Below are 26877 nucleotides of genomic sequence, written 5' to 3'. Positions count from 1 at the left end.
CTGGCGGGGGCCATCTTTAGCATATTAGCCTTTGACTGCAAATGTGAAATTGGGGCATGAAATCTTGGGCAGTAGTAGGCTGTGAGGTGGTCTGGTTTTATTTTGTTTTTGAGAAAGAGAAAACAAATTTCCTGTGTAGCTCCCCAAATACCTGTCAGAGACTGAGGCTAGAACTGGTCTGAGGCCAGGCACTGGGATGCAGTCTAGCTTTCCCATGCAGGTGGCAGGAACTCAACTGTTTGGGCCATCACCACTGCCTCCTAGGGTCTGTGTTAACATGAAGCTAGGGTCAGGAGCCTGGGAATTGAACCTAGACACTCTGGTGAGGCATATGGGCACCTTAACCACTAGGGTAGACGCCTGACTTGTTTTTATTCAAATGACACAAAATATGCTTTAAATTAAGTTCTTATGAATGTTGTCATTTATTCAGACACTTCTGTATTCCCATTACTCCTAATTAGTTCATCATTTTTTACTTGAATGGCTAGTGTACACTTCTGTGGTCTCTAAACTCCCAATACCAAGAGGTTCTCTCAACTTTTTATTTGAAAAACACAGATCTCCCATCCACTGGTGCCGCCCCTCCCCCCTAATGCCTGCAAATGCAGGGGCTGGACCAGGCCCAAATGAGTGCTAGGAACTCGATCTACATCTCTCAAGGAGTGGCAGAAGCTCATTTATTTGAGCCATCACCCCTGACTCCACACATCTGCATTGGTGGAAAGCTGCAGCTGGGTATTGAACCTAGACACACGATAGGGGTTGGGGGTGCGTCAAGCTTTGATTTAACCACTGGGTCAAACACTCCCACCCCCAGGCTTTATTAAATACAAATTTAAAGGTAGCCTTTAAAGCCCGTTGTCCTTGGCTCAAATGCAAACTTGTTAAGGGTGTGGTCCTAAACTCCTTCACTGCAGTCAGTTGTTAACACCTGGGTCTTGTCATGCCAAAGTTTTTTTCAGAATGCCTTTTAATGACCACAGCTATTGCACCTGCTGTTTCCTTTACTGGAAACAGCCTTTGAAGAAAACAAAATTACTAATTTGAGAGGTAGAGAGTGCCTATTGGCTGGTTAACTCCTGAGATTTCCGTGAGAGCCACGGTTCGCAATGCAGTTCTCCCATATGGGTGGCATGAAATCAATCACTTGAGCCATCGTCACTGCTTCCCAGAGTCAGCACTGGCGGAAAACTGGGGACAGAGTGAAAAGAAATATGGAACTCAGCCCTCTGGTGTGGGATGCAGGTGTTCTAACAATTAGGCTAAACATCTCCTCCTCCTCCCCCCCCTTTTTTTTTTTTAAGAAAAGATTTTATTTATTTATTTGAAAGTCAGAGTTATACACACAGAGAGAAGGAGAGACAGAGAGAGACAGAGAGAGAGAGAGGTCTTCCATCTACTGGTTTACTCTCCAATTGGCTGCAATGGCCAGAGCTGCGCCGATCGGAAGCCAGGAGCTTTTTCCGGGTCTTCCCAGGTGGGTCCAGGGGCCCAAGGATTTGGGCCATCCTCTGCTGCTTTACCAGGCCATAGCAGAGCTGGATCAGAAGTGGAGCAGCCAGGTCTCGAACCAGCACCCATAGGGGATGCTGGCACTGCAGGGGGCGGCTTTTCCTGCTACACCAAAGAGCTGGCCCCCTCCTCCTCCTCCTTTTTAAAGATTTATTTATTTGAAAGGCAGAGTTAGAGAACATTTCCATCCACTGGTTCACTGTAACTGTGGGAATGTGCAGCCTGGTCCTTGACTTCTTTAGATATAGGAATAAGAGTCTGGGTTGGAGTGAGAGTATTGTATTAGGCAAATGTTCAGTGGGAAAGTGGGTTCCTCCATCTTTAATAGTTAGTCTAACTCCATTTCATCTACATCACTTTTCACCTGGTGTGGCAGCCCAGACATAGGGTGTAGGGCCATTGTTGATTGGGTTTCGGTCCATCCAGGAGCCTGGAGGGAGTTGAGGATGGAGGGGTCTAGCTGTTCACAAACACTGTCCAGCATGGAAAGGGGCATGACTGGCCGGCATGCTCCGTGGGAAGTGCGGGAAATGAGGGAGAAGGAGTGGGAAGTTGATCATCTTCGCGGAGCACGCCTATTCCTGCTTGCATCCCCTTATCCCTAAAGCCCCCAGGTAGTCTCAATAGCCTGGGCTGGGCTGGGCTGGGCTGGGCCAGGCCAAAACTAGGAGCATCTTCCAGGTCTCCCATATGGGTGCAGTGCTTAAGCACTTGGTCCATCTTCCTTTGCTTTCCCAGGTGCATCTGCAGGAAGCTGGATTGGAAGTGGACCAGCCCAACTGGTGCCCTTATACGACACTGGTGTTGCAGGCAGCAGCTTAACCTGCCATGCAACAGTGCTGGCTCCTGTCTTTGGAAATTTTACCTGAAGACTTCATTTTTAAAAAAATTATTTGAGAGGCAGAGAGAGTGAGTGAGCGATTGAGTGAGAGCGCCTATCTGCTGGTTCACTCCTCAAATGCCCTCAATGGCTAGTAATGTTTAGGGACAAAACTGAGAAAAGGAACTTGATCTAGGTCCCCATGAGTAGGAAAGGAAGTCAGTTACTTGATCCATGAGTGCTGCGTCCTCGGGTCTGAAGTAGCAGGAAGCTGGAGTCTGGAGCCTGAGCGGGGTGTTAAACGCAGGTACTCTGATGGGAACTGTGCATATTAACTTCTAGGCTAAACACCCATAAACACCACTAAGTTTTTATTTAGCCTTTTTTGTTTATTAAGTAGGTGTGATTTGTAGTCCCTACAATATAACCACTTATTATTGGCTTTAGATTTTATTTTAGAACAACCCTGGATTCATAGACAGTTGCAAATTGGGGTCAAAGATCTTTTGTTTTACCCAGAATGTTTTGAGAGTAAGCTGCCAACATGGTGGCCCATCACGCCTCAATACTTTCTAGTTTGTTCTTCTGCAGTAAGAAACATAACCACAATACAGGTACCAAAATGAAGATACTAACATTAATGTATTATTGCCTCCCAGTCCTAACTCCATTCAGACTTCACCAATTCTCGCATTAAAATCTTGTAGAGAGGCCGGCATTATGGTGTAGCGGGTAAAGCTGCCGCTTGCAGTGCTGGCATTCCATATGGGCGCTAGTTCAAATCCTGGCTGTTCCACTTTCTTTCCAGCTTTCTGCTATGGCCTGGCAAAGCAGTAGAGGATGGCCCAAGTCTTTGGGTCCTTGCACCAATGTGGGAGACCTGGAAGGAACTCCAGGCTCTTGGCTTCAGATTAGCTCAGCTCCAGCTGTTGAGGCCATTTGGGGAGTTAACCAGAGGATGAAAATCTTTCTCTCTCTCTCTTTTTTTTTTTTTTTTTGAAGATTTATTTATTTATTTATTTGGAAGTCAGAGTTACACAGAGAGAGAGAGGTCTTCCATCTGTTGGTACACTGTCCAACTGGCTGCAAGAGCTGGAGCCACGCTGATCTGAAGCCAGGAGTCGGGAGCCTCCCCCTGCCCCCAATCTCCTACGCCGGTGCAGGGGCCCAAGCACCCGGGCCATCTTTCACTGCCTTCCCAGGCCACAGCAGAGAGCTAGATCAGAAGTGGAGCAGCCAGGCCTCGAACCTGTGCCCACATGGGATGCCAGCACCTCAGGCCAGGGCGTTAACCCACTGTGCCACAGCGCTGGCCCCCCACCTTTCTCTACTTCTGCCTCTCTCTGTAACTTTGTCTTACAAATAAATAAAATAAATCTTAAAGAATAAAACAAAATAGGGTAGTAAGACTTAAAGACTTAATGTAACTTTAAAAAACACACCTTGTAGAACAAAAAAATTTAACATTTAGCATTTAACTGGTTTTCTTTATTCTTCTGGGACAATTCCTCAATATCCTTGACTTTATTTTTTTAAAAGATTTATTTATTTATTTGAAAGGCAGAGTTACAGAGAGGCAGAGGCAAAGAGAGAGAGTCTTTCAGCTCCTGGGTCACTCCCCAGATGGCGGCAGCGGCTGGAGCTGTGCTGATCTGAAGCTAGGAGCCAGGAGCCTCTTCCGGGTCTCCCATGTAGATGCAGAGGGCCGTCTTCCACTGCTTTCTAGTATTTCCCTTATTTTCAGTTCATGTGGTATTTTCTCAGTCAGATTGAGAGGATTCATCTATAACACAACTGTAGAGAAGAGATACATATTCTTCTCACATCTGGTGGCGAGGGAACATCATGTCATTTCCCCCCATTATTTGTAATACTAAAATCATTTGTTAAGATGGTATCTGCCAAGCTTCTCCACTGTGAAGTTACTCCTTTTCCCTTTGTAGTTGAGAAGTATTTTGTGGGAATGTATCTTGAGATCAGTTAAATGTTGCTTTCCTTACTAGACTTTCAGTTTGTTCATTTATTTATACCGAAGTAGACTATTCAATGAGTTGTAATACATTAAAGTCATTATTTTAAAAAATATTTTGTTATTTATTTGAAAGGTGGAGAAAGAGGAAGAGATATCTACCCTCTTGTTTACTCCTCACATACCTGCAACAGTCAGGGATCGTTCAGACTGAACCAACCTGGTTCTCCCATGTCATGGGTGGAGACTCAACCACTTAAGCCATTAGGCCTTGCATTAACAGGAAGCTGCGATCAGAAGTGTAGCTGGGATTTGAATATACACATTCCAAGTATGGGATGTGAGGATTTCCCAAGTGGCATCTTACCCATGTGCCCACCCCATATTTATGTTGTTTGTATTAACACGGTGTCTTCTGTGTTCTCTTGTCACGTCCCATCATTCTTTGAGCACTTCTTTGGCTCTCTTACATAGCAGTGTGTTCAAAGCTCTTCTAAGCTCTGGTTTACAAACTCTGGAATCAGCTGTGATTCCTTTTTGTGGACAATGGTATTTAACAACCAGGATCGTCATACTAAATGTGCTCAGTTCTGTTGGAATTTCTCTGCATCCAATCTCAGTAGACACAACCAAGGAATTTGTTCATTAAACTTCTTTAGTTTCCATTGTAACCTCCAATGTAAATCCAACACAACTGGCTTCATTCCAGTTTTTCCCATTTGCACAGTGGGAAACATTGTTTCCATTATTCTATATGTCTATATTTATTTGGTCAGTTCCCCTGTGTGTAACCCTTCTCTCTTTTCTGGTGCTACCTACTCACTGTCTCCTTCCCCCACCCACACAATGACCCTCTTTAATATCGTTAGGATGGATTTTTCAGGAAGGGTTTATTTAAAAGTCTTTGCTTACAGGAATATCCAACATTGTCATGTCATATCCTGGAATAATTTTTTACCTTTATTTTATTTTTTAAAGAGAGAAATAGAGGGGCCAGTGGTGTGGTGCAGTAGGCTAAGCCTATGCCTGTGGTGCTGGCATCTCATATGGGCCCTGGTTTGTGTCCTAGCTGCTCCATTGCTGATATAGCTCTCTGCTATGGCCTGGGAAAGCAATACTGATGGCCCAAGTGCTTGGACTCCTGTACCCATGTGGGAGACCTGGAAGACGCTCCTGGCTCTAGACATTGTGATCATTTGGGAAGTGAACCAGCAGATAGAAAACCTTTCTCTCTGTCTCTCCCTCTCTCTGTAACTCTACCTCTCAAATAAATAAATAAAATTTAAAAAATAAAAAAAAGATAAATAGATATATTCCTTCTGCTGGTTCTCTCCCCAAATGGCCACAATGGCCAGGGCTGGGCTTGGCCTAAGCCAAGAGCAAGGAGCTTCATCTGGTTCTCCCACGTGAGTGCAGGGGCCCAAATACTTAGGCCATTTTCCTGCTTTCCCAGGTGCACATCAAGGACCTTGATTAGAAGTGGAGTAACCAAGACTTGAACAGATGCTCAGATGCATTGCTGGTGTTGTAGGCAGCAGCTTACCCCATAGCATCACAATGCTGGCCTCAATTTTATCTTTATTTTAAAGGATTCCATTGGGGGCTAGCACTGTGATGTAGTTGGCTAAGCATCCCCCTGTGGTGCCAGCATCCCATATGGGTGCCAGTTAGTGTCTCAGCTGCTCCTCTTCCAATCCAGCTCTCTGCTTCTGGCCTGGGAAAGCAGTGGAAGATGGTCCAAGTGCTTGGGCCTTTGCACCTGCGTGGGAGATCTGGAAGAAGCTCCTGGCTCCTGGCTCTGGATCAGCTCAGTTCTGGCCATTGTGGCCATCTGGGGAGTTAACCAGAAGATGAAATACGTTTTTCTCTGTCTCTTCCTCTTTCTCTCTGTAACTCCACCTCTCAGATCAATAAATAAAATCTTAAAAAAAAGGGAGGGGGCCAGCGCTGTGGTGTAGTGGGTAAAGCCACCACCTACAGCACCGGCATCCCATATGGGCGCCTGTTGAAGTCTTGGCTGCTCCACTTCCAATTCAGCTTTTTACTATGTCCTGGGAAAGCAGTAGAAGATGGCCCACGTCTTTGGGCCCCTGAGCCCATGTGGGAGACCTGGAAGAAGCTCCTGGCTTTGGATCTGCACAGCTCTGGCCATTCCAGCCCTTTGGGGAGTGCTCCAGTGGATGGAAGATCTCTGTTTCTCCCTCTCTGTAACTCTGCCTTTCACATAAATAAATAAAACTTTAAAAAAAAAAAAAAAGACTCCATTAAGTGATCAGTATAGCAATCAAATTAGCCTATTTTAAAATTGTTACTTATTTGTCTTCCATAAATGACTTTTCTATCATTTTGTTGGCTAGAATATTTATTTATGGATTTATTTTAAGATTTACTTAAAAGGCAGATTAGTGAGAGGGAGAGACAGAGAGAGAGCGAGGTCTTCAATCTGCTGGTTCACTCCCCACATGACTGCAACTGCTGAGGCTGAAGCCAGGAGCCAGGAGCTTCATTTGGGTCCCCCAGGTGGGTGCAGGGACCCAGGCACTTGAGCCATTTTGTGCTGCTCTCACAGGTGCATTATCAGGGAGCTGGTTTGAAAGTGGAGCAGCCAGGATATGAACTGTTGCTCATTTGGATATTATGAATGATGTTGCTGTGAACATTGCTTTATAAATTCTTGTGTAAAGTTGGAATAGAACTGCTGATTCCTGTGATAACAATGTCTAACATTTGGTGGGAACCCCCAAACTGTTTTCCAATGTGATTGTACCATTCTACAATGCTACTAGTCATGTATGAGGGTTCAGATTTCTGCACATCCTTGCCAACACTTATTTAAAACAAATTTAGCCGTTGTGCTTGATGGAATGGTATCTCATCGTGGTATTGGTTTGCATTTATATAATGATTAATGATGTTGAATACTGTTGTGTTGTTAGCTGTTTGTACATCTTCTTTGGAAATAAATATATGTATATATTTATAAATATATATATTTGTGTACATGAGATTTATTTATGTGTTTGAAAGCAGGGCCTCAGAGAGAGAAAGAAAAAGGGAGATTTTCTGTTTGCTGGTTCATTCCTCAAATGGCCACAACAGTCATGGCTTGTCTAGGCCAAAGCCAGGATCCAGGAACTCCACCCTGGTCTTCCACATGGGTGATATGGCCCCAAGTATATGGGTTGTCTTCTTTTGCCTTCCCAGGCACATTAATAGGAAGCTGGATTAGAAGCAGAGTAGCCAGGTCTCAAACTAGCACTCCAGCATGGGATTCTGGCGCCGCAAGGGACAGCTTAATCCATTGCACAACAGTTCTGGCCCCTGGGAAAGTACTTTAATGTCTAAATCCTTCAGCTTTTAATTGGGTTATTTGTCTTTTTATTGCTGAGAAGAGTGTCATATATTTCATTGTGTTTTTAAAATAATGCTATATTCATTTGCATAACTAATTTTTCTCCCTCTTAATGGAAGGTCCTGTCCAGAATGCACTGATGTCTTCACAAGTGTCAGCGAATCAAGGATATAACTCCCAGCTTCCAGGATCCTACCCTCACCTGATACCAGCAAAGACTCTGAATCCAGTCTCTGGACAGTCTAACTATGGTGGTTCTCAGGGATCTGGGCAGACTTTTAATAGACCACCTGTGGCTTCTCATCCAGTGACACCCTCACGCCATAGTGGTCCTGTTCCCCGAATGCCACTTCCAGCTTCTCAGAACCCAGCTGCTACACCAATGCCTTCTGGAAGCTTTCTTCCTGGAGCCAACTTGCCACCACCCTTGAACTGGCAGTATAACTATCCATCCGCAGGATCACAGACAAACCATTGTCCTCGTACGTCGTCCCAACTAACTGTATCGGAGAATACAAACTTAACAACAAATCATCAGTATGCTTCTTCTGGGGATCCTTCACTTCAAAACAGCTTCACAAAATCAGGTAATGTTCTTAGAGGAGTGCTTAAACTGATAGGTAAAGCTTTTGATTGTTGAGGTGTTTGAATTAACAGTTGTCTTGTTTAAGTTTCTTTTATATAATTTTGTTTTTGTTTTCTTTAAATGATCCATTTATTTCTTTGAAAGGCAGAGTTGACAGAGAGCTGGAGAGACAGAGGGAGAGCTCTTCCATCCACTGCTTCACTCCCCAAATGGCTGCAGTGGCTGGAGCTGGGCTGGTCCAAAGATATGAGCCAGGAGCTTCTTCAGAAATGGAGTACCTAAGATTTTAATGGGTCCATATGGAATGCCGGCATCTCAGGTGGCAGCTTTGACTACTATGCCACAACACCGGCCCCTTGCTTAGGTTTTTAAATTAAAACAGTATTAATCTGTATTTTTTTTAAAGATTTATTTTATTTATTTTGGCAGACAGAGCAACAGATAGAGAGCGGTCTTCTATCTGTTGATTGATTCCCCAAATGGCCGCAGTGGCTTGGGCTGGGCTGGGCTGGGCTAGACTGAAGCCATAAGCCAGGAGCTTCTTCCAGGTGTTCCACGTGGATGTGGGGGCCCAAGGATTTGGGCCATGTTCTGTTGCTTTCCAGGCTCATTAGCAGGGCAGACGTGGAGCAGCTGGGACTCAAACTGGTGTCCATATGGGATACCAGTGCTGCACGCTGCAGTTTGACCTGCTATGCCACAATGCCGGATTGTTCATTTTAAAAAAGATTTATTTATTTATTTGAAAGGAATTGAGAGAGAGAGAGATCCATAGATCAGGATATTCCATCTGCTTTTTTATTCTCCAAATGACTGCAATGTCTGGGATGGAGCCAGGCTGAAGCCAGGAACCAGAAACTTTGTCTCCCATGTGATTGTCAGAGGCCCAAGCACTTGGGTCATCTTCCACTGCTTTCCCAGGCCATTAACAGGGAGCTGGATTGGATGTGGAAAAGCCAGGACTCCAGTCGGCACCTGTATGGGACACCGACGCCACAGACAGAGGCCTAACCTATTATGCCACAGCGCTGGCCCCCTTCATTTTTTTTAAAAGATTTATTTATTGGGGCCGGCATTGTGGCATAATGGGTAAAGCTGCGCCTGTGGTGCCGGCATCTCGTATGGACGCCGGTTCGAGATCTAGCTGCTCCGCTTCCGATCCAGCTCTCTGCTATGGCCTGGGAAAGCAATAGAAGATGGCCCAACTCCTTGGGCCCCTGCACCCACGTGGGAGACCTGGAAGAAGCTCCTGGCTCCTGGTGCAGCTCCAGCCATCTGGGGAGTGAACCAGCAGATGGAAGACCTTTCTCTCTGTCTTTCTCTCTCTCTCTGCCTCTTCTCTCTCTGTGTAACTCTGATTTTGATTTGCATAGACTTTATCAGTCGCTCAGCCATAATGTAAAATCCAAAATGCTACAAAATCCTTAACTTTTTTTCTTTTTTTTTACAAAAGATTTATTTATTTACTTGAAAGAGTTACACAGAGAGAGAAACAGAGGCAGAGAGGGAGAGAGGGAGAGAGGTCCTCCATCTGCTGGTTCAGTTCCCAATTGACCGGAACAGCCAGAGCTGTGCCGATCAGAAGCCAGGAGCCAGGAGCTTCTTCTGGGTCTCCAACTTGGGTACAGGAGCCCAAGGACTTGGGCCATCTTCTGCCATTTTCCCAGGATATAGCAGAGAGCTGGATCGGAAGAGGAGCAGCCGGGACTTGAACTGGTGCCCATAGGGGATGCTGGTACTGTAGGTGGTGGCTTTACCCACTACGCCACAACGCACCCCCCCCCCCCAATTTTCTTTTAAATTTTCAGAAGATTCTGATAATCAGAATTCAAAGTTAAAAATTCTCCAATTTTTTTCATTCTTTGGTGTAACATTTGAATCCTCTCCGTAATATTTACAGAAAATGATCATCAAACCAATATTTGAAGATTGCTAAGGACAGGAAGCTTGGTTCCTCGAGCAAAAAAAATCATCTTTTTGTGTAGTTGTCTAATTCCCTGTAGTTATATTCTTTTTTTTTTTAAAAATTATTTATTTGACAGGTAGAGTTATAGACAGTGAGAGAGAGACAGAGAGATAGGTCTTCCCCTCGATTGGTTCACTCCCCAAATGGCCGCTACGGCTGGTGCTGTGCCAGTCTGAAGCCAGGAGCCAGGTGCTTCTTCCTGGTCTCCCATGTGGGTGCAGGGACCCAAGCACTTGGGCCATCCTCCACTGCCTTCCCGGGCTACAGCAGAGAGCTGGACTGGAAGAGGAGCAACCAGGAGAACCTAGCGCCCGTGTGGGATGCCAGCGCTGCAGGTGGTGGATTAACCAAGTGAGCCATGGCACTGGCCCCAGTAGTTACATTCTTGTGTTCTAGTTTTAATCCCTAGGGGACCTTGAAAAATAAATATTATCTCTTTTACATCTCAAGTTTCTCCCTTGATGTGGCTTTTTGTATGAGGATTAAATATTTTTTTAAAAGGATTTGTTGGCCGGCGCCGTGGCTCAACAGGCTAATCCTCCGCCTTGCGGCGCCGGCACACCAGGTTCTAGTCCCGGTCGGGGCACCGATCCTGTCCCGGATGCCCCTCTTCCAGGCCAGCTCTCTGCAGGGAGTGCAGTGGAGGATGGCCCAAGTGCTTGGGCCCTGCACCCCATGGGAGACCAGGAGAAGCACCTGGCTCCTGCCGTCGGAACAGCGCGGTGCGCCGGCCGCAGTGCGCTACCGCGGCGGCCATTGGAGGGTGAACCAACGGCAAAAGGAAGACCTTTCTCTCTGTCTGTCTCTCTCACTGTCCACTCTGCCTGTCCAAAAAAAAAAAAAAAAAGGATTTGTTTATTTATTTGAAAGGCAGAATTACAGAGCAGGAGAGAGAGAGAGGCAGAGAAAAAGAGATCTTCATCTGCTGGTCCACTCCCCAAATGGCTGCAATGGCCAGAGCTGGGCTGATCCGAAGCCAGAAGCCAGAAGCCAGGAGCTTCTTCCAGGTCTGCCACATGAGTACACGAGCCCAAGTACTTGGGCCATCTTCTGCTGCTTTTCCAAGCACATTAGCAGGGAGTTGGATCAGAAGTGGAACAGCCGGGTCTCAATCTGGCACCTATATGGGATGCTGGTGCTGCACGTGGCGGCTTTACCTGTTATGCCGGCCCCTAAACAATCATTTTTAATTCAGCCTTTTCTTTAAATTATTTATTTTATTTTATTTTTTTTCTTTTTGACAGGCAGAGTGGATAATGGGAGAGAGAGACAGAGAGAAAGGTCTTCCTTTTGCCATTGGTTCACCCTCCAATGGCCGCTGCGGCTGGCGCATCATGCTGATCCGAAGCCAGGAGCCAGGTGCTTCTCCTGGTCTCCCATGCAGGTGCAGGGCCCAAGGACTTGGGCCATCCTCCACTGCCTTCCCGGGCCATAGCAGAGAGCTGGCCTGGAAGAGGGGCAACCGGGATAGAATCCAGCGCCCCGACCAGGACTAGAACCCGGTGGGCTGGTGCCGCAAGGCGGAGGGATTAGCCTATTAAGAAGCAGTGCCGGCCTATTCAACCTTTTCTAAATTGCTTTCCAGAGGACAGTATTGTTAGTATGTATCCCATGAAAAAGGTGGTCTGTTGTCAAATTAACATGCTTCTTGTCAAAACCATAGGTTAGCTTGGGCATAGCTAATACATGTTATATAGGCAAGGGCAAGATGGTCAATTCCCAAATGGTTGCAGCAGCCAGGACTGGGCCATGCTGAAGCCCGTGGTCTCCCACATGGGTTCAGGGGCCCAAGGACCTGGGCCATCTTCTTCTACTTTCCCAGGAGCATTAGCAGGGAGCTGGATCAGAAGTGGAGAAGCTGGTACTCAAACTGGTCCCAATATGGGATGCTAGCATCACTGATGGCCTCTTAACCCCTATGCTGACTCCAGCCCCTAGATTTTGTGCATTTTAAAACAATTTATGAATTTATGTTATTCATTTGAAAGAGAGAAAGACTTCCCATCTGTTGGTTCATTCTCCAAATGCCTGGGACAGCTGGCCCAGGGTGAGCTGTCACTCGCTACTTCCCACGGTGTGCATTAGTTGGAAACCGGGGCAGAGGTGGGACTCAAACCCAGGCATTTTAATATGGGATTTAAGTGTTCCAAGCAGTGTCTTACATACTGTGCCAAACACCTATCCCTGAATTTTTTTTTCCTGAATTAGCCACTTTTTAAAAATTAAATTTAATTTATTTGAAAGAGTTACAGAGAGAGAGAGAGATCTTCCATCTGCTGGTTCACTCCTCAAATGGTCACAATGGCTGGAACTGAGCCGATCCAAAGCCAGGAGCCAGAGCTTCTTCTGGGTCTGCCAAGCATGTACAGGGGCCCAAGCGCTTGGGCCATCTTTTACTGCTTTCCCAGCTAGAACTTGAACTGACGCTCAGATGTGATGCTGGCACTGCAGGCTAGGGCTTTAATCCACTGAGCCACAGTGCCAGCCCCTTAGCCACCTTTTAGCATCCTTATGTTAGTTAGTTTTAGGGATCTGAGAAGGCTGATTGTGAAATGCTAGCTGTTGGTGTTGTAAATAAGAATTATTGCATTTGAAAAATAATCTTAAAAATATATATTTTAGATTTAGAAATACTATTTTAAAAACTGAGAAGTTTCTGTAAGCTAATTTCTATTTTGTTAAACATTAGGTTGTTAGATCTTTGTGGCTAAGTGTCATACATTCCTGTTCATGCTGAGTTGTTCATGTACTTTGCCCCTTTGATCTTGCTGCTTTCTATATTGCCATAGATCTGTGTGGGTGCTTCTTCAATAAGGGAGTTACCTACCAGTGATCTTTGTCTTAACCTCTGTCAACAAGGTGCTGATTAACGTTACCAGGAACTGGAAGAGTCAGGAATAATAATTTTTCTATTTAACTCTGGAGAATTTAGCAATATAGAAAATATTTTAGTCCTTTAGTTTTATAAAATTACAGGGTTAATTGTTTAATAATTATGAATAACCAAAAATTTGCAACATACAGCCAGAAACTTGAGGATTTAAATATTTGTTTTCCATTATGTAGTTAAATGAACTGGTGTTAATTCTGCACTGTCCAAGAAACTAAAAGATTAAAAATAACATAATTTGAGTTGAATTTGCATTGCAGAATAATTACTCAAGACTCTGACTCAAGTTCTGGAAATAGTCTAAAAATAGTCTCACCAAACTTCTGTATGAAGCAATTCACACAGATGGAATGCCGAGAAAGTTTTATCTTAAAGTGGTTGTGACTTTCACATGTCTCTCCATCTGCTAAGATATTAGCCAAGGAATCTGCAGATAGGAGCTGTCTCTGCCCCTCAAATAAATAGATAAGTTAACAGAGAGAGAAAGAAAAGGGTTGGCCTGGAAGAGGGGCAACCGGGATAGAATCCGGCGCCCTGACCGGGACTAGAACCTGGTGTGCCCCTGGCTTCTTTACTCAATCTGTTCCCTCCCTGTCGGTTGCAGACCTTTAGGATGTGAACCTTTAGGATGGAAAATCTGTCTCTGTCACTGTTTTTTTGCCTTGCAGATAAGTATTTTTTAAAATGAAAAAAATAATAGTTATAATTAACTTTTACTACCTACTTCATTTACAGCTCACATGTCAAAAAGAAGTTTTGGCGCTTGATTGAGTTCCAGCTCCCGGTTTAGCCTGACCCTGTCCCTGCCATTGTAGTAGGCCTTTGGAGAGTGCATAGGAACTCTGTCTTCTCTGTCTCCCAAATAAATAGTATTCTTAAAGTTTTAGAATGAAAAAAAATGAAGTATGTGCTTCATTACACTGTATTTTATCTACTTGATAGACTTTGTTTCTTCCCTTTGGCAGTGAGAATATAAAAATACTTATGGTTAGCTTGAAAGAAAAATTGGTGAATGTGCGTTTATCAACTTTGATAACATATACAAAAATTACCCTGGAAATAACTATTCATGTTTTTATACTAGTTAAAACTTATAGTCAAATATGAACATGATGAAATTACAGTGATGAAAATTGATGGGTGCAAGAACATCCACTGTTTCACTTCCTAAATGCCCACAACAGCCAGGGCTGGGGCCACAAACGGGAGTCTGGAACTCCATTTGGGTCACCCATGTAGGCTGCAGGGGCTCAAGCACTTGAACCACCATCTGCTGACCCCCAAGGATGCATTAGCAGGAAGTTAGATCTGAAGTGGAGTAGCCAGAACTTGAACCAGGCATTCTAATATATGATAGGAGTGTCCCAAGTGGTACCTTAATGTGCTGTACCACACCAGATAGCAATGTTTTTATCATGTTTGTAGATAACTTTGGATCATTTCCTGATTTTTAAGCCTAGTGAATGTTTTTAATATTACACTTAAGTCAATATACAAGGTAAACTGGCTTTAATATTACTGAGTAAACATAAAGCAAGTTTATAATCTTATAAAATTTTTTTAATATTTGCTTGAGATACAGAGAGAGCTCTGCCATCTGCTGGTTCATTCTCTAAATGTTCACAAAGTCTGGGGGTTGGGCCAGGCCGAAGTTAGGAACCAGGAACTCAGGTCAAGTCTCCCACTTGAGTAACAGGAATCTGGTGACCTGAACCCTCACCACTACCTCCCAGGAATTGCAGTAGCAGGAAGTTGGAAGTAGGGGCTAGAGCTGGAAGTCAAACTAAGGCACTCCCATGTGGGACATGGGTACCCCAATGAAACAAAGCAAAATGAAATAAAACCTGGAGGATTTAGAATAACTATAATACTTATATTTTTAGAAAACTGTGGGGATTTGGTGCTGTGGCGCAGTAGGCTAATCCTTTATGCCTGCGGCATCCCATATGGATGCTAGTTCGTGTCCTGGCTGCTACTTTTCCCATCCAGCTCCTTGCTGAGAAAGCAGTAGAAGTGTTTGGGCCCTTGCACCCATGTGGTAGACCTGGAAGAACTCCAGGCTCTTGGCTTTGGATCCACCGGGCTCTGGCTGTTGAAACCATTTTGGGAGTGAAGTAGCAGATGGAAGACCTTTCTCTCTCTCTCCTCCCTGTCTGTAACTTCACCTCTCAAATAAATATACACAAATGAATAAATCTCAAAAGAAAAGTAAACTGTGAACTTAAGTTGGTGTTAATTGAACAGACTATGTTAGTAAACAAAATTAGGAAAATACTATGAAATTAATAAAATAAAGCTAACATTTTATGTTAATTTCTGCTAGAACATTTCACTTGACATACTGAACCTCTATGATCAGTTAATGAAAAATTGGTAGAGAGAATTGTATCTAGAAGTGATTTGATGCCAGTTTTTATTTATACTGCTTTAATAATTGACAGGTGATAAGTATGGTTAGAGAGAGTTGGAAATGTATAAAGAATGCAAAGGGGGGGTTGGCGCTATGGTTCATTTGATGAATCCTCTGCCTGCAGCGCCGGCATCCCGTATGGGTACGGGGTTGTAGTTCCGGTTGCTCCTCTTCCAGTCCAGCTCTCTGCTGTGGCCCGGGAAGGCAGTGGAGGATGGCCCAAGTGATTGGGCCCCTGCACCCACATGGGAGACCAGGAGGAAGCACCTGGCTCCAGACCGGCGTAGCTCTGGCCGTAGCAGCCATATGGGGGGTGAACCAACGGGAGGAAGACCTTTGTCTCTTTCTCTCTCACTGTCTAACTCTGTCTGTTAAATAAAAAAAAAAGAGGCCGGCGCCGCGGTTCACTAGACTAATCCTCCGCCTTGTGGCGCTGGCACACCGGGTTCTAGTCCCGGTCGGGGCACCGGATTCTGTCCTGGTTGCCCCTCTTCCAGGCCAGCTCTCTGCTGTGGCCAGGGAGTGCAATGGAGGATGGCCCAAGTCCTTGGGCCCTGCACCCCATGGGAGACCAGGAGAAGCACCTGGCTCCTGCCATCGGATCAGCGCGGTGTGCCGGCCGCAGCGTGCCAGCCGTGGCGGCCATTGGAGGGTGAACCAACGGCAAAGGAAGACCTTTCTCTCTGTCTCTCTCACTGTCCACTCTGCCTGTCAAAAAAAAAAAAAAAAATGCATATAGGGGTGGTGCTGTGGCATAGTGGTTAAACCTCTGCCCACTGTGCCATCATCTCATATGGGTGCTGGTTTGAGTCCCAACTGCTCCACTTCTGATCCAGCTCTCTGCTGTGGCCTGGGAAAGCAGTAGAAGATGGCCCAAGTGCTTGAACCCCTGCACCTGCATGAGAGACCCAAAGGAAGCTCCCGGCTCCTGGCTTTGGATTGGCTCACCTATGGCGGTTGCAACCATTTAGGTAGTGAACCAGTGGATGGAAGACTTCTGTCTCTCTGCCTCTGACTCTCTAACTCTGCCTTTCAAATAAATAAACAAATCAGTCATTAAACAAATACATATAGATTAAAAAATCACAAATTTAGACAATTAACATTCTGGTATTTGCTGATGCCTGTAATAAAAATATGTATTTGTCAAAGGCTGTGTTGTATTCCCAAGTGACATGTGAAAAATCAATGTTTTAATAGGTTATGCAGCTCCCTTACCAAATCCACCTCTGCCTACCACTTTTCAACCAGGAGCTCCTTATGGACCCCCTCCTCCAACTGGAGGCCCTCCTCCAGTACGGGTACCCCAGAAATCATTACAGGGAGCTGTACCCCAGCCTTCGTTTAATTCAGCTGTCAACCAAGAAGGTAAGCAAATCAAAACCAAGGTCAAGTGCTTAAGTTTTGGCTTGAGGAAGAAAGATGAATATTACATGCATTCTGTGCTACTAGAATAATATTTTTCCAGAAAATATAGTTTTGGTTAGAATGGGCTTCAGGAATTTAGAATTTAAAGAAATTCTTCCGGAATTTTATTATACCGTGGTAGGCTATGGACTAGCATCTAGAAACTACTGTGCTTGGCTTTTTTGGTTATTGTTTTTGTTGTCCTGCAGATTCATTTATTTTAATAATTTGAATTAAATAAATAAACTTAATTATTTGAGTTGAATCTTCACCTACTCATTCACCTTCCAAATGCCTTTGGGCAGACCAACCTAAAAGCCAGGAGCCTGGAACTCAGTCTAGGTCTCCCACATGGGTGGCATGGATCCACCTAATTGAGCATCACTTCCTGCTTCCCAGTAAGCTGGAATCAGGAGTGGAGATGAGACTTCAGCCCAGGCACTCTGATACAGGTTGTGGGTATCCCAAGTAGCAGCTTAACTATACCAAATGCCTGCCTACATTTTTTTTTTTTTTTTTTTAAATCATTGTCTTCTGGTAGTGGTACAAGAAAAGAATTCCTGCTTCTGGACAAGATATTAGAACTATTCTTTTAAAATAGTGACTTCCGCAAGGTAGGGTTGTGGCATAGCTGGTTAAGCTGCCACCTGCAATACCTTCATCCCATCTGGGCACCGGTTCCAGACCCAACTGCTCTACTTCCAGCTCCCTGCTAATATGTCTGGAAAAGCAGTGGTAGATGGCCCAACTACCTGGGCCCTTGCACCCATATGGGAGACCCAGAAGAAGTTCCTGGCTCCTGACTTTGTCCTGGTCCAGCCCTGGACATTATAGTTATTTGGGGAGTAAACCAGTGAATGGAAGATCTCTTTCTCCCCCCAACTTCTTTGTCTGTGATACTAGCTTTCCAATAAATAAAAAATTAACCTTAAAAAAAAATAATTGACTTTCTCATTGAAGTATTTTGATTGGCATTGTTACTGTAAATATTAAAAAATATGAGATGAAATAAAATATACAAGCATTTTGAAGTTTTATATAGAAATGCTTTAAGGTATAACTTTGAAATGTAAATATTTATTCAAATAAGATTTTTTTATTTTATTTTATTTTTTTTTTAATTTTTTTTTTGACAGGCAGAGTGGATAGTGAGAGAGAGAGAGAGACAGAGAGAAAGGTCTTCCTTTTGCCGTTGGTTCACCCTCCAATGGCCGCCGCGGTAGCGCGCTGCGGCCGGCGCACCGCGCTGTTCCGATGGCAGGAGCCAGGTGCTTATCCTGGTCTCCCATGGGGTGCAGGGCCCAAGCACTTGGGCCATCCTCCACTGCACTCCCTGGCCACAGCAGAGAGCTGGCCTGGAAGAGGGGCAACCGGGACAGGATCGGTGCCCCGACCGGGACTAGAACCCGGTGTGCCGGCGCCGCAAGGCGGAGGATTAGCCTAGTGAGCCGCGGCGCCGGCCTCAAATAAGATTTTTTTAAAGGAAGTTTTATTTTGGCAGTTGAAACAGTGTAAACAATTGTAACAAGATGTAGAAATAGGAAAACGGAGAAGAAGAAGGGAAAATACAATACCCATACTCTCCTCCTAAATATTGTAGTTTTTGTGTTTTTCTTAGCCTTAATTTTTAAAAATTATAGATAGTAAAAACAATAGTGTTGACACTACTTGAAGTAGCAGTATCAGAAGGCATCATCTTTTTTAATACCACATTATAGCTTTGAAAGTCAGGCTACAGGCCGGCGCCGTGGCTTAACAGGCTAATCCTCCGCCTTGCGGTGCTGGCACACCGGGTTCTAGTCCCGGTCGGGGCGCCGGATTCTATCCCGGTTGCCCCTCTTCCAGGCCAGCTCTCTGCTATGGCCTGGGAAGGCAGTGGAGGATGGCCCAAGTCCTTGGGCCCTGCACCCGCATGGGAGACCAGGAGAAGCACCTGGCTCCTGGCTTCGGATCAGCATGATGCACCGGCCGCAGCAGCCATTGGAAGGTGAACCAATGGCAAAAGGAAGACCTTTCTCTCTGTCTCTCTCTCTCTCTCACTATCCACTCTGCCTGTCAAAAAAAAAAAAAAAAAAAAAAAAAAGAAAAAGAAAGTCAAGCTACAGTAAATATTTAAAATTTTAGCTCACTAAAAAGAATTCCCAGTACACCCAATTTTTTTGTTTGTGCTAAAAGTTTCAACTGTGGTTTTCTTTGTTAGTTCATGCCTGAAATCATGTTAGTTTTGAGAATGGGAAATAAGTTACTTACTGTATTGAAACCACCAAACTTAAGACTTAATATGGTTGTATTGAAGTGATAGAAGTTGTTGGTATTGAGTTTAATTTTCTTCTGTCCCCAGTTTAGACCTCACAAAATGCAGAGCTACCTGAAAATAAAATTTTAGCTCTTCATAAGCAGATATCTTTGGCATACCTTTCTTTCTATAGACTTTTGTTTTTAAAGATTTATTTATTTCAAAGGCAGAGTTACAGATAGGCAGAGCAGAGAGAGACAGAGAAATCTTCTATCTACTGGTTCACTTCCCAAATGGCCATAAAGACCAGAGCTGGGCCAGGCTATAGTCTGGAGTTGGGAGCTTCATCCAGGTCTCCCATGTGGCTGGCAGGGACCCAAGCACTTGAGCCATTCTCTGCTGCTTTCCCAGGCACATTAACAGGGAATTGGGTCACAGTGGAGCTGCCAGGAATTGAACCGGCGTCCATATGGGATCGGGCCACTGCAGACAGCGTTTTAACCTGCAGAGCCACAGTGCTGACTGTTCTGTAGACTGTAAATAGTGTTCTAATTCTGAGTCAGCCCTCTTCTCAGGTTTGGCATCCAGGAATTCACCCATCTGTAGAATGAAAAGATTTGAGAAAAAGATTTGCAGGTGTAGTGAGTATGTACAGTCTTTTTTTTTTTTTTTTTTCTTGTCATTCCTTAAACCAGGGGTGGGAACCTTTTTTCTGTCAAAGGCAGTTAACCAGGGCCAGCATTATAGTGTAGCTGGTTAATAAGTCAGTTCAAGTTCCAGCTGCTCCACTTCTGATCCAGCTCACTGCTAATGTGCCTCAGAATGATTGGAAGATGGCCCATATGCTTGAGCCCATGCACCCACATGGGAGACCCAGATGAAGTTGCAGGCTCTTGGCTTCAGCTTGACCCAGCTGGCTGCTGCAGCTTTTTGGGGAGTGAAGCAGTGGCTGGAAGATCTCTCTCTCTCTCTCTGTCTCCCTCTCATTCTGTAACTCTCCCTTTCAAATACATCTTACACACACACAAAGGCCATTTGGATATTTATAAATTGATTCACATGCCATTCAGAATTACCAACTTAGGCCGGCGCCGTGGCTCAACAGGCTAATCCTCCGCCTTGCGGTGCCGGCACACTGGATTCTAGTCCCGGTTGGGGCGCCGGATTCTATCCCAGGTGCCCCTCTTCCAGGCCAACACTCTGCTATGGCCTGGGAGTGCAGTGGAGGATGGCCCAAGTCCTTGGGCCCTGCACCCGCATGGGAGACCGGGAGAAGCACCTGGCTCCTGGCTTCGGATCAGCGCGGTGCGCCGGCCGCGGCAGCCATTGGAGGGTGAACCAATGGCAAAGGAAGACCTTTCTCTCTCTCTTTCACTGTCCACTCTGCCTGTCAAAAATTAAAAAAAAAAAAAAAAATTACCAACTTAAAAATTACCCTGCTTTTTTATTGAATTTTGAGTTCCACCTGCTGTTGCTTTGGCAGGGTCAGGCCAAATGATTTTACGGGCCTTGTGTGTCATTGTTGACCAGATGTCTCCCAACCCTGCCCTAAACAATAAAGTAAAGTAACTGTTTTCATTGTATTAAGTGATTAAAGGATTCTAGGGTTGTTTAAAGTATATGGGGCAGAGGCTGGCGCTGTGGCTTAGCTGGTAAAAGCTGCTGCCTGCAGTGCTGGCATCCCATGTGGGCGCCAGTTCAAACCCAGTTGCTGCACTTCTGATCCAGCTCTCTCTGTATCCTGGGATAGCAGTAGAAGATGGCCCAAGTCCTTGGGCCCCTGCACCCATGTGGGAGACCCAAAAGAAGCTCCTGGCTCCTGGCTTTGGATTGGCTCAGCTCTGGCCATTTTGGCCATCTGGGGAGTGAACCAGCAGATGGAAGATCTCTTTCTCTCTCTCTCTCTCTGCCTCTGCCTCTCTGTAACTCTGCCTTTCAAATAAATAATTAAAAAAATAAAGTATACAGGAGCTTGTACATAGGTTATGCCATTTTATATGAGGGTCTGGTATCTCTGCAGGTTTTGGTGTGGGGATTCTGAGACCAGCCCTCCTTGGATATTGAGGGATCACTGTGTATGTTATATCACCTTCAAATTAATTTTGGGTTCCCCTCTGTTAGATATTTGAAAATGAGATCTTTCATCCTCATTATTTTGCTTTGTTATCTTTAAGTTATTGTTTTTTGATTGATTTTGGTGTATATGAATTATACCTAAGAACTTTTTAATGCACGTCTCATAATTGCCAAGGTCTTTCAGATAGTATATAATTTTATAAGCCCCTACAAAAGACCATCTTGCTAAGAAGCTCTCTTGCTTAGGTTTCCAGAAGTCTTGCTGTTTGTGTCTTTGTTGTCACCACTAATAGAGTGAAAGAAGACTGCTTCCAAAGACTTGTGTTTACTTCCTGCTAAGTTGCATCCAAGTTATGTGAGACTTTCATAAATTTAAAAACTTGACATTTGACACTTGGCATTTTTGGTAGGTTGTGGTTTAAACTGTTTGCTGTGTGGGAAGTTGTCTTACAATTTCAGTATTAATTCAAATCTTACAGAAATTGTGATAATCATTCTTTTTTTTTTAAAGATTTATTTATTTATTTGAAAGAGTTACATAGAGAGAGAGGTCTTCCGTCCGATGGTTCACTCCCCAGATGGCCGCAGTGGCTGGAGCTATGCCAATCCTAAGCCAGGAGCAGGAGCTTTCTCCGGGTCTCCCACGCGGGTGCAGGGGTCCAAGGACTTGGGCCATCTTCCACTGCTTTCCCGGCCAAAGCAGAGAACTGGATTGGAAGTGGAGCAGCTGGGACTAGAACCGGCGCCCATATGGAATGCCGGCGCTTCAGGCCAGGGTGTTAACCCACTGTGCCACAGCGTTGGCCCCGTGATAATCATTCTAATTTAAATCTTGTTAATGAACTTTCTTAGGTATTACATCAGATACTAATAATGGAGCAACGATGGTCCACAGTAGTTATGATGAAATCGAAGGAGGTGGCTTCTTGGGTGAGATGCTATGAAAGTTTTTAATAATTTATTTACTTTTTTGTTATGTAAGTTGTATGTGTTCATTGTAAGAATCTGTGCTCATTATAGAAAACCTAAGAAGAAAACTTCATAATCGTGTTATTATATAGCTATCCTTACTGTTAAAATTCTTGATCTTTGCATTTGGATCTTTTGCTAATTTTTCCCTTCAGAATTGGGATTTAGGGCTTTATTATTATCTTTATGTTATGATTATAGAGTATGCCTAGGAATTAGAAATATGTAAATTTATTAAAGTTCTTAAAATTTTAGCCTGAGTACAAAATTTATTATATAATGTGAAAATAAATCAACTGTAGCAAACTTCTTTAAATTTTTCCAGTAGTCTGCATTAATTGGATTTTAAATGTTGGTAATACTTTATTACCATTGTTTGTCTTTTGTAAAATTGGCAAATGAAAATATTAAATTATTTTGGAGTTATAATTCCTATAATTTAATAGAGCTATGCAATGATTTAAAGTATTGTGGAGTATAAAATAGAACTTAAAAGTTACCTTGTTTCTAGCAACACCACAGCTTACAAATAAAAATCCCAAAATGAGCCGAAGTGTTGGATATTCATATCCCTCCTTACCACCTGGTTATCAGAACACAACGCCGCCCAATGCAACTGGAATCCCATCTTCTTCCTTGAATTACCCAAGTGGGCCACAGGCCTTTACTCAGGTTAGCTTTTTGGGTTTTCTTTTGAACCTAATTTTCTACTTTTTTAAAAAAACTGTATGCTCATTAGAAAGTTTGAGGAAATTATGTTAAAAAATATTTTTATAATCAGAATAGTAATGAATATTTCATAAAGCCTTTGTCGTCATGCATTTCTTCACAATCAAGAGTTTGTCCAGGTAATCTGTTCTTTGGTTATCTAGAGAGGAGTTAGCAAAGTCCCTACACACTTAAAAGGTTACTTACTTTGAAATTATGTGTCTAGTCTCCCTTAGGTGCTAATCATTTAACTGCAAGCATGAGTGGATTAAGTCTACATCCAGAGGGTCTAAGAGTTGTCAATCTTCTTCAAGAAAGGAACATGCTTCCCCCAACACCTTTGCGGCCTCCGGTTCCGAATTTGCATGAAGACATCCAGAAACTCAACTGTAGCCCAGAGTAAGATTTCAAATAGCTCTAGTTACTGAATGTGATGTTATACATGTTGTAGAAGTTTTCTATTTTTTTCCCCTCTTGGAGCTACAGGTGTAGTGAGTAAGCCACGTGTGTACGTTAATTTATGAAAACCATTTTGGATGCAGAAGATAGAACTCCATTATTAGCTTACTTGAGATTGGACGTGTTGTAAGTTAAAAAATAGTGTTGTTGGGGCCGGGGCTGTTTTGCAGCCTTGAGCTGCCTCCAGTGATACCAGCATCCCATTTTGGCGCCAGTTTAAGTCCCAGCTGCTCCACTTCTGATCCAACTCTGTTGGTGGGCCTGAGAAAGCAGCAGAAGATGGCCCTGGTCCTTGGACCCCTGCTACCTATTTGGGAGACCTGGATAAGACTCTTGGCTCCTGGCTTTGGCTGGGCCCAAATTGTGGCCACTTGGGGAGTAAACCAGCGAATGGAAGATCTCTCTCCATCCCTCTCCCTCTTTCCCTTTCTCTGTTCCTCTCCTTCTTCCTCTCTACCTCTCAAACTCTGCTTTTCAAACAAAATAGATAGATCTCAACAAAAAAAGAAAGAAATGGTGTTGTAACTCCTGAGCTGATGGGTGCTTTTAGGAGTTCTAATGCAGTTATGATACTCATGATCATTGTGGTAGCCACATTGGTTCTTCAGAATCCTAAGTGCAAATGTGGTCATTTAGCCCAGCAGTTAAGATACTCAAGACCCATAGTGGAGTACCTTGACTGGGTTCCTGGCTCTAGCTGCTGACTCCAGCTTCCTACCAATGCAGAACCTGGGAGTCAGTAGTGAGGGCTCAAGTAGTTGAGTTCCTTCTGCCCACATGAGAGATCCGGATCAAGTTCCTGGCCCAGCCCTCTAGATGTTGTGGGCATTTGGGGGAGCTAACCAGTGGGTGAGAACGTGCGCTCTGTCTGCCTCTATGTTTTTCTCTGCCTCTCAGATACATAAATAAGCTTTTAAAAATTAAAAATACAAGGATTTGGTTCTATCCCTTTTTTTTTTTGTTTTCATTTTAAATTGATTTTATAACAAATTTAATAGTCCTTTCTTGCTAAAAGTTCACAAATTTTTATATATGGTCAAGATTTTCTGACAAACTGGATTTTATTATTTTTAATGTGTGTTCAAAATCTTCAGCAAAACTGAACTTCTTAAATAATAAGCTTTGCATTTGCAAATTGAGTCAGCAACTCTAGATCTGCATAAAAAAAACAAGTCATTTCATAGTATAGACTGTCTTACGTACAGGCCTAGAGGAGACTGAATTTCTTTATGAGCATAAAATGTGAGTAAATATCTACTCACTGTTTAAAAATGTAGTGTGAGAAATTTGAGAGAGTGTTAAAATACTTCATTTGTAATCTGATCAAATATTAAATGTGTATCTTTTAAATCACCTTTTTTTGTCCAAAAATAATCTTGGTAGCAACCAACACGTGTGTTTTGCTTTGATGCAGGTTGTTCCGATGCACGCTGACGAGCATCCCTCAGACGCAGGCCTTACTGAATAAAGCCAAACTTCCCCTGGGGCTGCTGCTTCACCCTTTCAAGGACCTAGTGGTAGGTTTCTGTCGTGACAGTCAACCTCTCATGGCGAATTATCGTCGTGGTGAAAATGCAGAATTTGAGCTATCTTCAGGTTTCTTTATTGGTAGTTCAGGCAAAATTTTATTACCAAACACTTTATTTATTTTTATTTATTTTTTTATTTTTGACAGGCAGAGTGGACAGTGAGAGAGAGACAGAGAGAAAGGTCTTCCTTTTGCCGTTGGTTCACCCTCTAATGGCCGCTGCGGCTGGCGCACCGCGCTGATCCGAAGCCAAGAGCCAGGCGCTTCTCCTGGTCTCCCATGGGGTGCAGGGCCCAAGCACTTGGGCCATCCTCCACTGCACTCCTGGGCCATAGCAGAGAGCTGGCCTGGAAGAGGGGCAACCTGGACAGAATCCGGTGCCCCGACCGGGACTAGAACCCGGTGTGCCAGCGCTGCTAGGCGGAGGATTAGCCTGTTGAGCCACAGCGCCGGCCACCAAACACTTTCAAAATGAGATCAAATAAGCATATTGTTGAAAATCTAATAATTACTGAATAGAATAGAGATACTAAAAGATACTAGGTAAATGAACCATACTGTTTTTTTTTTTTTTTTTAAGATTTATTTATTTATTTGAAAGACAGAGTTACAGAGAGGCAGAGGCAGAGAATCAGAGAGAGAGAGAGAGAGAGCGAGCGGTCTTTCATCCACTGGTTCTCTCCCCAGATTGCCAAAATAGCTGGAGCTGTACTGATCCGAAGCCAGGAGCCAGGAGCTTCTTCTGGGTCTCCCATGTGGGTACAGGGACTCAAGGACTTGGGCCGTCTTCTGCTGCTTTCCCAGACCATTGCTATGAGAGCTGGATCAGAAGTGGAGTAGCCAGCCCCACCATACTGGATCGGCTCAGCTCCAGCCATTACGTCCATGTGGGGAGTGAACCAGCAGATGGAAGACCTCTCTCTCTGTCTCTACCTCTCTCTATAACTCTTCCAAATAAACAAAATAAATCTTAAAAAATAAGTAAATAAATAATAAAAAATAATGTATCATTTAACCTTACCTTAGTGTATAACAGTTCTTTTATAAGAATTAAGTATGACTCTTAATGTACTAACAAGAAACTTTGTAATACTTCACCAGATGTTTGCATTAGATGGTTATTCTTGTTTGCTTTTTGAAAAATTTTTTTCGTTTATTTGAAAGGCAGAGAGAGAGACAGAAAGAGATCTTCCGTCTGCTGGTTTACTCCCTAAATCCCCACAAAAGCTGGTCCTGGACCAGACTGAAACCATGTGCCTGAGCCCAAGTCAGTGTCTCCCACATGGATGGTGGGGACTCAAGTAGTTGAACCATTACTTGCTGACTTCTACAATGTATTCTGGCAAGAAGCTGGAATCGGATACATAGCCAGAAATCAATCCCAGGTGCTCTGATATGGGATGGCAGTGTGTCCCAAGCAGCAATTCTATCTCATTTTATTTTATTTATTTAATTAATTTATTTTGTTTTAGTTGATTATTTTTTATTTTTTTATTTTATTTTATTTTAGAGTTACAGAGAGAGGTAGAGACAGAGAGAGGTCTTCCATTCTGCTGGTTCACTCCCCAAATGACCACAACAGCCAGAGCTGAGCTGATCCGTAGTCAGGAGGCTGGAGCTCTTCTGGTTCTCCCATGCAGGTGCAGGGGCCCAAGGCATCTTCTACTGCTTTCCAGGGCCATAGCAGAGAGCTGGATCAGAAGAGGAGCAGTCGGGACTCAAACCTGTGCCTATATGGGATGCTGGTGCTGCAGGCTGGAGCTTTAACCTGCTGCACCACGGCGTGGCCCCACAATTCTTTTTTTTTTTTTTTTTTTAAGATTTATTTATTTGAGGCCGGCGCCATGGCTCAACAGGCTAATCCTCCGCCTAGTGGCACCGGCACACCGGGTTCTAGTTCCGGTCGGGGCGCTGGATTCTGTTCCGATTGCCCCTCTTCCAGGCCAGCTCTCTGCTATGGCCCAGGAAGGCAGTGGAGGATGGCCC

At 44.1% G+C, this 26877-nt stretch overlaps 1 protein-coding gene across 2 annotated transcripts in view; it reads left to right on the top strand.

Annotated features, from left to right (window-relative positions):
* Window positions 1–26877, top strand: part of SEC24A (SEC24 homolog A, COPII coat complex component) — an 88104-nt gene that overhangs the window by 12790 nt on the left and 48437 nt on the right. Inside the window, exons 2-7 of one of the 2 annotated variants that reach the window (XM_062189121.1) lie at window positions 7776–8243; window positions 16709–16876; window positions 22080–22157; window positions 22708–22868; window positions 23131–23303; window positions 24778–24880. In XM_062189121.1, the coding sequence (XP_062045105.1) occupies window positions 7776–8243; window positions 16709–16876; window positions 22080–22157; window positions 22708–22868; window positions 23131–23303; window positions 24778–24880 (1151 nt within the window). The remainder of the gene's footprint in view (window positions 1–7775; window positions 8244–16708; window positions 16877–22079; window positions 22158–22707; window positions 22869–23130; window positions 23304–24777; window positions 24881–26877) is intronic. The other variant, XM_062189122.1, reaches the window with a different exon arrangement.

The sequence above is a fragment of the Lepus europaeus genome, chromosome 4 (genome assembly GCF_033115175.1).
Source record: "Lepus europaeus isolate LE1 chromosome 4, mLepTim1.pri, whole genome shotgun sequence".
Classification (NCBI taxonomy): domain Eukaryota; kingdom Metazoa; phylum Chordata; class Mammalia; order Lagomorpha; family Leporidae; genus Lepus; species Lepus europaeus.
This window is presented reverse-complemented; position numbering and strand designations above follow the sequence as displayed.